Genomic DNA, 13,290 nt, shown 5'->3' with positions numbered 1-13,290 from the left:
TTTTTGGTGGTTGTAGCTTCAGTCAGGTGATCCAGGCTCCTAAACTCTAAATTAAACACCAGGAAGTTGCCAATCTTCCTGCTTTACTAATCTCTGGGCTCCCTCGGGGTTGCTTCTCAGCCTCTTGCATCACCTATGTAACCAACTCCCTGCATTACAGCCATTCTGTTTTACTTAGATTAGTTTCTGTTTTCCTTGCAGGTAACTTACTGATTCATTTGGAAAAATGAATCTGGGTTCAAGTAGGGAAGGGCAATCGGGGGATGCCTGGAGAAATCCAAGGGCATATGAGCACGCGATTAAATTATAGACTCACACTCAGTGTCTCAGGGACGAGGAAGCTAGATCTGATCAGTAGAAATTATAGGGAGTTTCTTTTGGCTCAGAGCAGTTCCTAACAAATCCAGCTGCAGGGAGAGAAAGGGCTCAAGCAGAGAAGCAGCACCCTGTATGCCAAGGAACAGGATGCATCAGGAAGAGGGTGATATTCTAAGGGTTTAGAAGAGCCTCTTCTAATCTGGAGACCCTGTGACATGGTGTAATGTGGATACTGCACAGCTTACACAGCTTTTCACATCCATACCATTTTTACTTTTGATACAGTCCTATCCAGGAGGCAGGCTGGTACATTACCGATGTGGAAATTAAGATTCAGACGATTTGTGGACAGACCCTGTTTAGGCTGCTCTGCACTAGAAGCCCATTCTGTTGAACAAGTACATGGATGAGAACTTGGCGCAGTCACTGAGGGGAGGTGTAGCCTGGCGGTCAGGGGCAGACTCTGGGACACAGGGCCTGTGCTCGAGTCTTGGCTCTGCCACCTACTGTGTGACCTTGAGCAAGGCACTTAAGGTCTGTGCACTTCAGCTTCATCATCTGTAAAATGGGTGATAATATTTCTTACTTCATAGAGTTACAGTGAGGATTAAATGAGTTAATACACGTAAAAGTGCTTGGCACACAGCAAGCCTATCTTTGGTGGCCGGTTCTCCCAACCACAAAATGTTGGCAAACCCCAAGAACTCAGTCTTTGGTCCTCCCTCCTTCTGACCCACGTGCCGTTCCTTGACAATCTCATCCATTCTGTGGCTTTAAATGCAACCTATATGCCAAGGATTCCAAAATTTATATCTCTAGCCTGGAACTCTTCCTCCAATTCCAGACTCATATAGCCAACTGTCTACTTGATACTTCCACTTGGCTATCTAAGTGTTCTCAAACTGAACAGGCCTGATCTTGATCTTCCCCAAGACCTGCTCCTACCGTCTCTCCTTATCTCAGTAAGTGGCAACCCCATCCTTCCAGCTGCCCAGGCCAAAACCCTCAGGGTCATCCTTGGGTCCTCTCTGTCTCTCAGACCCCATGTCTTTCTTATCTGTCAGCAAATCCTGCCAGCTACACCTTCAGAACAAATCCGTGATCCACCCACTTCTCACCACCTCCCTGGCTACCACCTGGGGCCAAACCATCATCAACCAAATCATCTCTCGCCTGGATTATAACAGTAGCTCTCTGCTTCAGTCCTTGACCTCCCTGCTTCAGTCCTTGACCTCCCCTCCTACCCCTCTTCCCTCCCCGCTGTTCCTCCAACAAGCCGGGTACTATCCTTCCTCAGCATTTAAGCAGTTTTCCCTTTGCAGGGATTGTCCTCCCCCAGGTTACCTCCCTCACCTCCTGTAGATGTTCATACAAATACTGCCTTCTCATTGGGGCCTTCCCTGGTCAGCCTATTTAAAATTGCATCTCCCAATGCTCCCTATCCCTTTGCCCACTTTATTTTTCTCCCTAGCATTCATCACCATCTAACATACTACTTATGTATCGTGTTTGTCTATTTCGCCCATAGAATCCACGCTCCATGGGGTGTGGATCTGTCTTGTTCAGCGATGTGCCTCCAGTGACCTGGTATATGGAGGCCCTCAAAAAGTATTTGCTGAATAAATCAGTGAAGAAATCCTTGCACAAATGTTAGCTATAATTATTTCAGTGCATGTCTTGTGCCCTACCCTCTGCAAAAATCCTTTGGGGACTCGAAATTTAAACACAACTGGGAAGAAAAAAAATCAGCCAAAAGTAAAAGTGAATTAATAAAGTTGGGGTCCTAGGTTATAAATCTCTCTTCCTAGGTGCTGGAATGTTGGCTGTGTCAACTCTGTACCTAATCAAGGAACTGCTGTAACAGACGCCACTGTTTGGCGCAACTTTCAGTGCGCAGTTTGGAGGCGGGAGCCCCCAGAATCCTAGCTCCAAGTTTCCGGCTTCGGCGTCTCAGTGGCCCAGGGCACCCCGCAGCGCGTGGAAGGCGCGGAGTCGGGCTCCTGACTCCCGGCCCCGGGGCCTCCGGGCGCCGGGCGGGCGCGCGGGGGTGGGGTTCCGGGGCCGCGGGGCGCGCGCGCGCGGGCCCCGCCGCCCAGGCCGCCCCGGGCCCGATTCGGTGCGCTGGTTCACCATGGCGGGCCCCGCGCCCGGGCGGCGGCTGCGGTGGCTGGCCGCGCTGGCTCTGGTCCTGGCGCTGGCCGCGGGGCTTCTCGCAGCCGGGGCCGGGCAGGCGCCGCGCCCTGCTGAGCGGGGTCCCCCGGTGCGGCTCTTCACGGAGGAGGAGCTGGCCCGCTACGGCGGGGAGGAGGTGAGCGGGGAAGCGCGGGCCCAGGGACCGGGCCGAGTCGGGCCTCGCGGAGAGGGAGGCGGGGACCCCGGGAGGCCGCGGCGCCGAGGGGAGGCCTCGGGGAGAGGCGCGGGCCTCGGCGGGCGCCCCCTCCCGGAGCCCCGGCTCCGAGCTGGGCGCGAAGCCGGCAGGGCTCCTCTCTCCAGGCCTGGATCGCCGCCTGGGGACAAGGGGGGAGTCCCCAGCACTCGGGGCTCCCTGCTTCCCCCTTCCCCAGCCAGAGCACTCCACCCAGCGCTTCTCCCTCTCTTCCCGCGAGCTGTTTCCTAGAGACGCATTTTGGCTGGCGGTCTGTACACGAACCTCAAAACTTTTTTGTTGTCAGTGTAAGCATCAGCTGCGGGCACACACTTATGCCTGCTCCGGGGGGAGTCGGGCGAGAGGGAGAGAGGGAAGCAAGGCCTGCTCCCCGGGTTAGGCGGGAATGGGGGCAGGTCCAGGGTTGATCCAAACTTTCCCTGCACTTTGCCTTCCTCATTTACCGGGCCCCTCTGCAGCCGACTCCTCACACTGGCTCTTAATGGCTGTGCTCTTGAGGCTGAGCCAGAGCTGGGGGAGAGGGCGGGGCGGGGGGAGATCGGAGGTTAGAGACAAAGACGACCCCCACCCCCAGACGCACCCACTTCGGTCCACATCGGTCAGCAGTCTGGACGTGTCTAGGATATTCCTCACAGCCATCTGACCATTCGGGTTGTTGGGGCCCACTGTGATGGCCCTGGAGTGTGGGAACAGGATGCTGCACATGGGAAGGGCCATGGAGCTGATACTGGATCAGGAGGTGGGGGGAACAGTTTGGTGGGGAAATCAGGGGATTACATTTCAGAGTTCAGAGTAGCATTTCAGAGTTGATAGGAATCAACCTCCTGCTTTTACAGGTGAGGAAACTGAGGCATGCCACCAGTTAGTGGTAGAACAAGGAAGGAACCTAATATTCTCTTGTTAAAACCCTCTGGTGTGGGCTCCCTAACCCCCAAGTTAAGTAGCCTTAGCTGGACTAGTTTCTCCAGGGGGATCTAGAAACCTGGCCCTTAGGCAGTGGTGCTAGTTTGGGAATCACTGTAAAGAGAGGTTGGTTAGAAGCCTGAGTCATTGAGAACACAGAAGGAGGGAGACTGGATGTTAAGGGACACCATCTTTTGGAGCAGCTGGGAACCAGATGGTACTGGGTTAGGGAACCTGTGCAGAAAAGAGTTAACATAACAGGCCCACAGTCCTTAGAAAGGCCTTGGCTGATGTCTGGATTTCCAGGGTGTTCTGCATTTCCCTAACAGATAAAGGTGGCTAACTCTGGGCTCTTCGTACAAACTGTGCATTCACGTTGAACACTGCTAGGCAGAGAGGGCCTGCATGGCCGGTCCCCAGTAAAAACGTTGGGCTCTGAGTCTCTCATGGGCTTCCCTGGGCAAAAACATTGCACACGTGTTGCTGGATTTTGTTGCCGGGGAAAGAATGTGCTCTGTGTGGCCCCTCATGGGAGGAGACAGTGTAAGGAAGTCCACAGTAGATAGATTCCTCTAGACTCTACCTGTGTCCTTTCCCCTATGACTCTTACTACATCACTGTAATAAATCATAGCTCTGAGTACAATTATATGCTAAGTTCTAGGAGTCCTCGTGAATCTCCAAATGGGGGGTAATCTTGGCGACCCCCAGCACAGAGTCCAAGGGAAGAGAGAATTCCTAGTGGAGACTGCATGCAGCAACCATGCCCAGGGTTCAGGATGAGGACTGAGAAAAGACCCTTGGCTTTTTTATGCTGATATTATTGATTGATACTCAACTGCCAGAAGGGGAGAGGGAGGCTTGAGATGGAAGCGGGTTAAGGAAAGAATTGTTTGGGATGTGGTGCCCAGAGGATGTCTGCAGACAGAGAGAGTAAGAGAGGAGAGAGGCAGTTGAGCGCAGCTGGTTAGAGCTGCCCTGTGCCGAGGTTTGTCCTAGATGGTTCTAGTTTATGCCATTGTCCTGGGATAATTTTTTTTTTTTTTTTTTTTTTTTTTGGCGGTACGCGGGCCTCTCACTGTTGTGGCCTCTCCCGTTGCGGAGCACACGCTCCGGACGCGCAGGCTCAGCGGCCATGGCTCACGGGCCCAGCCGCTTCGCGGCATGGGGGATCTTCCCGGACCGGGGCACGAACCCGTGTCCCCTGCATCGGCAGGCGGACTCTCAACCACTGCGCCACCAGGGAAGCCCTGGGATAATTATTAATAGCACCACCTTTCACTCTCAGAAGTGTTACCGTTTGTATAATACATTATACAAATAGTATAATTAGAGCATTATACCTTTGAATCATATCTGGGTTTGAGTCCCTTTGGGCAAATAGCTAAACCTCTTGGAGTCTCAATTTTCTTTTATCATCCGTGGTACTTGTTATCAGTCAGGGTCCACCAGAAACAGAACCAGTGGAAAAAATAATATATATATATAGGTATGTTTTTAATTGGAAGAATTGGTTCATGTGATCATGCAGGCAGGCTAGGTAAGTCTGAAATGCATAGGGCAGGCTGTCAGGAAGGGCAGGCCAGAAACCCTTGGCAGGAGCAATGCTGCAGCCCACAGGTGGAATTTCTTCTTCCTCGGGGAAACCTGAATTCTGTTCTTAAGGCCTTTCAACTGATGGCTCACCTAGAGTATCCAGGATAATCTCCTTTACACAAAGTCAACTGATTGTGGATGTTAATCACATCTACAAAATACCTCCACAGCAATACCTAGATAAGTGCTGAATAACTGCATACTGTCGCCTATCCAAATTGACACATAAAACTGACCGTGATAATGGCTACAGGATGAGAGTTCCTACTCTACATGGGGGTTTTGTGAGGATTAAATAAGATGGCGATATGCAAAATGCATAGCGTAGTAGGCCTAGTGTAGTCTTAGCATAGTAAGCCTTAATCAATCTTAGCTGCTATTATTTTTATTAGCTTATTATTAAAGATACAAACAAGAGGCACTATAACAGGCCCATAATCCTCTTATGCAATTCAGAAATCAGATAAGCTCTGAAAAGCAGAAGGTTTTTTGTTTTTGGCTGCACCGCTGTGCATCAGGCTGGTTCTTAGGTCCCCAACAAGGGATCGAACCCGTGCCCCCTGCATTGGGAGCGCAGAGTCTTAACCACTGGACCGCCAGGGAAGTCCCAGAAGGTTTTTTTTTTTTACGTCACTTGACAGCAAAACCCTGCCTGATCTGAACTCCTTTGGTGATGGAACCTTGTTGGAGCTACGTGAGTCTATTTATAGTCTTTATCCTACTTAGTGTGAATATTCATGTTTATGCTTTACTGTGGAAATATTGATATAGATGACGATGGGGTGCTGCCTCAGACCCCGGTAGGTGTTCTGACATGTGCCCCTTAACACCTTTCTAAAATCTGACAAATTCTAAATTCCAAAACACATCTGACCCCCAAGGGTTTCTGCTATGGGATTGTGGACCTTGTATAACAAGTCATTCTGAAACAACTAGCTATGAATTCTCATTTCTGTTATAATCCTTTTGGACGAGAGCCAAGGCAGACCCACCTGTTCCACATTCTGCTGCCTGGTTTGTGGTGAGAGCTCGGGCACCACGACAGGAAGCTGCCTAGTATCTTCAGTGGATGCTTCAGATTGGAAATCACGAAAGACAGGGGTCCCGGCTGCTGGTGTCTTTCACCGAACCTACTGTGTTCTGGATCTACTGCACGAGGCCCTGTGCTACTTTATCCCTTTGGGGCAGTTTAGGTTGTCAGAGTGATCCACAGTGTGGCTCCCTGAATCATTCCCACGTGGGAGTGTGAAGATAGCTACACGTGTGCTTCTGGCATGAATTAGTCCTCTTGGAATACCTGCTGAAATCCGGCCTCCCCGGTGCCTCTTCAAAGCCCATTCTCCCAGTAATCCTAGTAAGGCTTGCAAAGAGGAGGTCATCTTAGGGACCTTTCCTGTAGATAACACATAGATCACAGAGTAAGCATGTTGAACAAAAATGAACGTAGGTTGAGAAAGGTCACATGTGTCCAGAGGGCCTTCCTGTGGACCCTGATTTCTTCAGCTGCCCTTATAACTAGAGATATTGATCACACGCTTTCATTGGCAGCTTTCGCCATGTCACATCAGCTGTTCTTTTAGCAGGGCTTCACTGTTTACAAATTATAGGTCAAAGATTGGCGTTCAAGTTTTCGACAAGGACGAATGTCGCGGGAAGGGCTTTAGAATCAAACAGGTGTGAGTCTGAATTCTGGCTATTTATTTACCAGCAGAGGAACTGTTGGCAAGTTATTTAAACTCTAAGCCTCAGCTTCTCCATCTACAAAACAGGTATAGTAATACCTTTTTCAGAAGGTCATTGTAAAAATTGACCTAAGTGACATACGTTAGTATAAGTAAACATGTATAACATATGGAGAGAACCTAGCACAGTAGAATCTCAGTAAATATGAATTTCTCTGCCCTACCTTTGATCACACCTGAAATATATTAACTGTCCTGAATTATAGGCCTCTAGTAACCAGCATGAGTGGCTGAGGGCCCAGCCCAGGCAACATGATCAAAATAATATTCTTGTATGACTTACCCTCACATCGAGCTTTTAGAATAGAAAAACAGCATAAATCACAAGCCATTCATGAGTTTGGTCATCGTTCTTCCTCGGGCAATAAATGTGTGGCAGGACTGGTGGGAGAGAGGTGTATATATCCCTTCTTTGCTGCTGGCGTTCTAACCTGTATGTCAGACGCTGGAATCTGCAGAATTTTCCCCAACGGAGACGAGTCAATGGCACGTGAATGTTATTTCCCCTGCCTTAACGATGGAGGAAAAAGGCGGGGGAGGATTAGTTTATTAAGGAAAGCAGATGTCATGAAGCAGTTAGCTTTGGGGCAGGGCGGCTGGGGTGACTTCGAGGGTTCTCTTTGGTCCGGAGCGAATGTCATCCTCCACCCTCCAAGGGCAAAACTGACTTTTGCTATCCTCAGAAAATATGTTTTCTGCCTTACTTGCACCGTAGGATACCAAATACAGGGAGGGGAGGGCCGCCTGCCCCCATACTCCCAGCATGACTTCTGGGCCTGGGACCAGATGTCTGTATTTAACAAACACTTAATATAGAGCCAACTCTGCCAAGCACCGTCCTAACCACTTTAAAGCATTAAATCATTTAATGATGACCCGTGAGGAAGGAGTTATTATCATCATCTCATTTTTCAGGTGAGGAAGGAGCCATAGGGTGGTTGAGTAACTTGCCCAAGGTTACACAGCTAGTGAGTAAAAGAGGTGGACCAGGCTGTGCTTTCTCCAGTTTGTACAAACGAAATGAACCACCAAGAGCCTCCCTTTCCATCACTCCAGGCAGTGACCTGTTCGGGGGTATATTGGTTCAGCTAAGAAGAAGGTATCAGAGGGCAAGCATGACCAGAAATGTTGTTTACCTTCTGAGTTTACTTAGGGCAACCCTGGACCCTGAGCTTGCCAAAGGCCCCTCTAGGCTTTAGGGTTATTCTTTGTAAATGGAATTTGTCTGTGCTCACTCACCAGCTCTCCCTGGAATCTGTACTAAGGGGGGATGGGGTGACATTTGTTTTCTGCTTTTCTAAAACTTAATAGTGAAGAGTAGGACTTGTACTTCTTCTGAAAGAATCATTCTGGACAGACAATAAAGAATATACAGACAGTGAAGGCTGTTGGATAGAGGCAGGTGAGTAAAGAGGTGAAACCACCCTTTCTAATTATATAATAAAATGACGGCTTGCAGACGTTTTGGCTGTGTTAAGGAATGTATTTTGCATCCTACCCTGGTGTACACACACACACAACTGAAACAAAAGTGCCATGAAACTATGCTTATTCTTACTATGTGTGAAGCACTCTGATGTTTTCTAGTTTCTGCTCTATTTTGAACTTTGTTTTTCCTGTTTCATTTTTTTAAGCCTGTTGATAAATCACTAAATTGATTCCATGACCCACTAATATGTTACCAATGCCAATTGCAGTTAGAAAAACATGGCCTTAGACCATTGGAGGGCCCAGGTATTTCTGCAGAAGAAAACATCTGTAGTAGTTTCTCTCTTTTTCAAGAAGAGTCACCGGTGAGGAACTTCTGCTCTGTCCCCAGCCTCTGTTGCAGGGTCTGAGGGTGCTGGAGGCCCAGGAGTTCCCGCCTTCCTGCCTGCACCCAGGCTCCAGGGCTCTCCCAGGTGTGGAAGAGGCCCTCCTTCCTCTGCTGCACTGCTCTGGTATCCCTTTGTCATGGTAGCTCCCGTGGCACTCTCTCCTGGCCCTGCTTGGCCACAGGTAGGGAGGAAGGCCAGATGGCCAAGCAAGCCCAAGACCCAGAGGAAAGATAAAGGCCCTGCCTCACTGATGCAGGTGACTCCCCTGGTTCCCTAACATTTGGGTACCTCCAACCTACTCACTCCCTGTGTCTGTCTTCGTGGCCCTGGGTCTTTTGAATGAATTTCCCAGGACACCCACCCTCTCCTGGTCCCAGGCAAGTGCACTGTCCTCGTGCTGTGTGCCTTCTGGTGGGGCAGGCCAGAGAGGGGACTGAGCCTTGGATTCCTGGGCTCCAGATTCCAGAAACTGCTTTCCCTCTGATTTGCTCTGTGACTCTGGGTAGGTCTCATAATCTCCCCAGGCCTGGATGATGAAGGTGCATTTGTAAAACGAAGGTGTTAGATAGATTATCTTCAAGGCCCCTTCTGATTTTAACTTAAAATTCCTCCAGAGTCCTTATCTGTCGCTTGGGAATTACATTTTTTTCTATCTTTCCTTTTGTATACCCAGGAATGTAGCAAAAAATAAAGTGTAAAAGCCAAGGAACTGCAAGGAAACAGTATTGCTTGTATATTTCTAGCACCATAAATGGCTTTTTGAAAGGACAAACTGATAAAATATAAAAAGTGATTATGTTGTTCATCTACTTATATTCAATATATTGAAATAGGCCTCAAGGAGATAACTCAACAAATTAGAAAGTAACTTGTAGAAAGATATTCGTAATGCTGCCATTTATAGTTCTCAGGAATTGGAAATGATCCAAAATAGAATAGCTATACAAACAGGTACACAGTATCACTAAAATAAGATAGAACTGTTTAAGTGACAGCTGTTTTGGTTATTTCAATACATGAAAATGTTTGTATGAACTAATATTACCTGTAGGAAGCAAAATATTGATATAAAATAGATCATTTACACTGATTACCTCCATGTATGTACATTGATGAAGATGAAATTTGGATTGATTTAATTTTTTTTTTTTTCCTGGCCATGCCATGAGGCATGTGGGATCTTAGTTCCCAGACAGGGATCGAACCCATGCCCGCTGCATTGGGAGCATGGAGTCTTAATCACTGGACCGCCGGGGAAGTCCCATGGACTGATTTAAGTAATTCATTTAATATTCTTTTGAGTTTTTATCTGTACGGAGTTGCTTCAGTTCCTGGGAAAGGTGTTGCCATAGGCTTGTCATGATGCTTCATGACTTTTCCAGATTTTTGTGAGTGGGCATGACATTGCACAGGTGGGGCGAGCTCCCTGAGGACCGGCTTGTAACTTCACCTGCCACCCTCTGCACCGGCTGTGATGGGAAGAGATTTTACTCACTTGAACTGGCGGAGCCGGGCTCTTTGTCTCCTCCTCACAGCTTCTCTCCTGCTTCCCAGGAAGATCAGCCCATCTACATGGCAGTCAAAGGGGTGGTGTTCGATGTCACTTCTGGAAAGGGTAAGTGGCTTGGCTTTATGAATCCTTACCTCTGGGGAGCGTGGCAGCCTGAGTGGGTGCTGGAGGTGTGAGGGAAGGGAGGGAATGCTAGGCAGGTCCTTTCCCCCCCAGAATGAGTTCACAATCTTTGTCAGTGAGGTACTTCAACAGTGTTTTTCTAATGATGTCATGCTTCTGCTCAAAAGCCTTCCATGGCTGCCTGTTGCCTATAGAATTAAAGTCAAACTGGATGATTTAACCTAGATAAAGCAGCGAGAGGAAAAGTATTACTTAGCAAAGAGTCGTGATCATAGAACATTTTAGTGCCATCTCACGTTTTCCCTAGTGGAAACTACAACTGATACCGTGGAAGTAGTCTTGTAATGGTTCATTGTTTATTTGATACCAAACAAAAGATGTATGGAAGTAGACTTGGCTTCCATGAACATTTAGGAAGACAGAACATTTTTCTTGTTTACATTTAAAAAATATATTTATTTATTTATTTGGTTGCACTGGGTCTTCGTTGTGGCAGGCGGGCTCCTTAGCTGTAGCTCACGGGCTCCTTAGTTGTGGCTCGCCTGCAGCATGTGAACTCTTAGTTGCAACATGCATGTGGGATCTAGTTCTCTGACCAGGGATGGAACCTGGGCCCCCTGCATTGGGAGCGTGGAGTCTTACCTACTGCACCACCAGTAGGGAGTCCCTCTTGTTTACATTTTAAATATTTTTAAGGGATTATTTTCATTCTGTATTAAAAAAAAAATCACCTCTCAGCTCAGCATGTGTGACTTATTCCATATTCTGAATTAGCGGAATCCAGTGGGAAGGCTGGGGGTGGCTTATTGGACTTCCCATCCTCACTGATGTCCCTCTCCTCAGCCGAGCCTTTGCAGGATTGGGTGGGGTGGGGTCTCAGAAGCCCCGCGCCCTGCCGTGTATAGGCACCTGGCTGCTCTGTGCACATGTACTCACATCTTCTTCCTTCCTCCCCACTACAGAGTTTTACGGACGAGGAGCCCCCTACAACGCCTTGACCGGGAAGGACTCCACCAGAGGGGTGGCCAAGATGTCCTTGGATCCTGCAGACCTCACCCACGACACTGTGAGCCAGATAATGAGCCTCTATCAAAGTGTCCCACCTCCTTGGCCACGGCCTTTTTTCTTCCCCACGCCCCACCTCTGGGCAGTAGCAAAGCTTCCTAACTAGTCTGTTTACTGTTCCAGAGGTAGCCAGTTGTTTTCTTAAAGTAGATATCTGCCTGTGCCCCTCCTGCTCAAAAACCTTCCACGGCTCCCCACTGCCTACAGAGTCAAGTGTGAACTCGTGAACTTGAGATCAAACTCAGTTGATCTTCAGAGTTTGGCTCCAGCCTGCCCTGGCTGCCCCATCCCCCTGACAGTCTGCACCTGCCACCCCCCAGCCTCTGATAGCTTTGCTGTTAGTCTCTGAGACCCGCTTTCCAGGCCACTCCCGGTAGCTCAGGGGAGGAACAGGGTAGGAGAGCAGAGTCTCCGCCGCGCTCGTATGTCTGTGAAGGAGCAAATAGCATTAACAAAAACCATTTCGGGGTCTAAGTAATCCCAACAGAAAGGCTGGCATTCACCCCCCATTGTGCTCAGGTGAGTCACACTCTTAAGCTGCAACATTACAGAAACAAATCAAAAAACTACAGAGCGGGGGAAGGGTGTGTAAATCTGTAAGGGGAGGAGTGTAGAGGGCAGGGGGCTTTATCGCGCAGGAGGAGGTGGTTGCAGACCGTAGAGCGCCCCCCAACGCCGACCAGGCTGGGGGTTCTCTGGAGTCTAACTCCTACATCAGTCAGACCACAAACACGGTGCAGCCATTGCTCCCCCCGCGTGTAACTTCCGCAACACACATGCACACACAGGGCTGTCTCGAAAAAATTGTCCACGATTTGATTTCTGATACACTTTTTCCCTCGCGTTAGGGGGTGTGGGGCGAGTAAAGTCGGGGTAGGGGCTGGCGAGAAGCTGGGGGCAAGCACAAGTCACTCACTCCTACCCCTGTATTTCTTGGGCTTTTCTCCCCAAGACGGGCCTCACAGCCAAGGAGCTGGAATCCCTGGATGATGTCTTCACCAAAGTGTACAAAGCCAAATATCCCATCGTTGGCTACACAGCCCGAAGAATCCTCAACGAGGATGGCAGCCCCAACCTGGACTTCAAGCCTGAAGACCAGCCCCATTTCGATATAAAGGACGAGTTCTGATCTGCAGGAGACCGTTCTTGGGAGGGTGAGGCAGGGAGACACTCAGATGCAAACTCTCCTGCAAAAGAGGCTGCTGGGGCCTCTGGTCACCGGATCTGAGTAAGCAGACGTTTAACCTGGAACACTGAATGCCCTTTATTGCCCTTGGTCAAGTGTTCTACCCACCTAGGTATCCTTCCTGCACACCAGCCAGGGAGGTAATAGTCGCTGACGGGGGACACCTCCTAGGTGTCAACGTGGGCTGTGGGGGCAGAGGAATTACGAGTGACCTTTATTGCTTCTTTATATTGCTCTGTACTTGCCAAGTTTTCTACCATGACCATGTGTACTTTAGAAAAAGCACCAAAATAAACTTCCTATTTTCACAAAAGGAGAATTCTTCCACACGTGCCCTCTCCTTGGAGCCTCATCAGCACCCCTTGTCTCTGCTGGCCTGCTTTCTGTCTCCCCGGCCTGTGAGGGGGCCGGGCAGCAGGGGCATCCGAGAGATGTGGCAGAAATGGGGTACATTAGGTGGAGGGGTGGAGAATGAGAAAGAAAGCTATTAAAGGGCCTGGCGTTACACCACAACCAGGAGAGTGACGGTATGAACTGGCTTCAGCCCCTTCTGCAGCTGGAAGGTAGTGAGGAGGGCCGGGGTCCGGTGTGGGCAGAGCCTGCCCTGGAGGTCATTCCAAAGATGGTGAAGCACATGCAACACGC

At 49.3% G+C, this 13,290-nt stretch overlaps 1 protein-coding gene across 1 annotated transcript; it reads left to right on the top strand.

Annotated features, from left to right (window-relative positions):
• The first annotated feature begins 2,298 nt into the window (after positions 1-2,298).
• NENF (neudesin neurotrophic factor) lies at positions 2,299-12,958 on the top strand. The gene is made up of 4 exons (XM_079725707.1): positions 2,299-2,626; positions 10,316-10,376; positions 11,357-11,460; positions 12,412-12,958. The coding sequence occupies exons 1-4, from the start codon at positions 2,450-2,452 to the stop codon at positions 12,586-12,588; spliced, it is 519 nt and encodes a 172-aa protein (XP_079581833.1). The 5' UTR covers positions 2,299-2,449; the 3' UTR covers positions 12,589-12,958.
• Positions 12,959-13,290: the final 332 nt, after the last annotated feature.

Source organism: Hyperoodon ampullatus (assembly GCF_949752795.1).
Source record: "Hyperoodon ampullatus genome assembly, chromosome: 2".
Classification (NCBI taxonomy): domain Eukaryota; kingdom Metazoa; phylum Chordata; class Mammalia; order Artiodactyla; family Ziphiidae; genus Hyperoodon; species Hyperoodon ampullatus.
Note: the sequence above shows the minus strand (reverse complement) of the source record. Positions and strands in the feature narration are given on the sequence as shown.

Coding starts and splice junctions, on each gene's coding strand:
- NENF (XM_079725707.1), top strand. CDS start 2,450: ATGGCGGGCCCCGCGCCCGGGCGGCGGCTGCGGTGGCTGGCCGCGCTG. Junction 2,627..10,315: donor CCCGCTACGGCGGGGAGGAG/GTGAGCGGGGAA, acceptor CCTGCTTCCCAG/GAAGATCAGCCCATCTACAT. Junction 11,461..12,411: donor CAGACCTCACCCACGACACT/GTGAGCCAGATA, acceptor TTTCTCCCCAAG/ACGGGCCTCACAGCCAAGGA.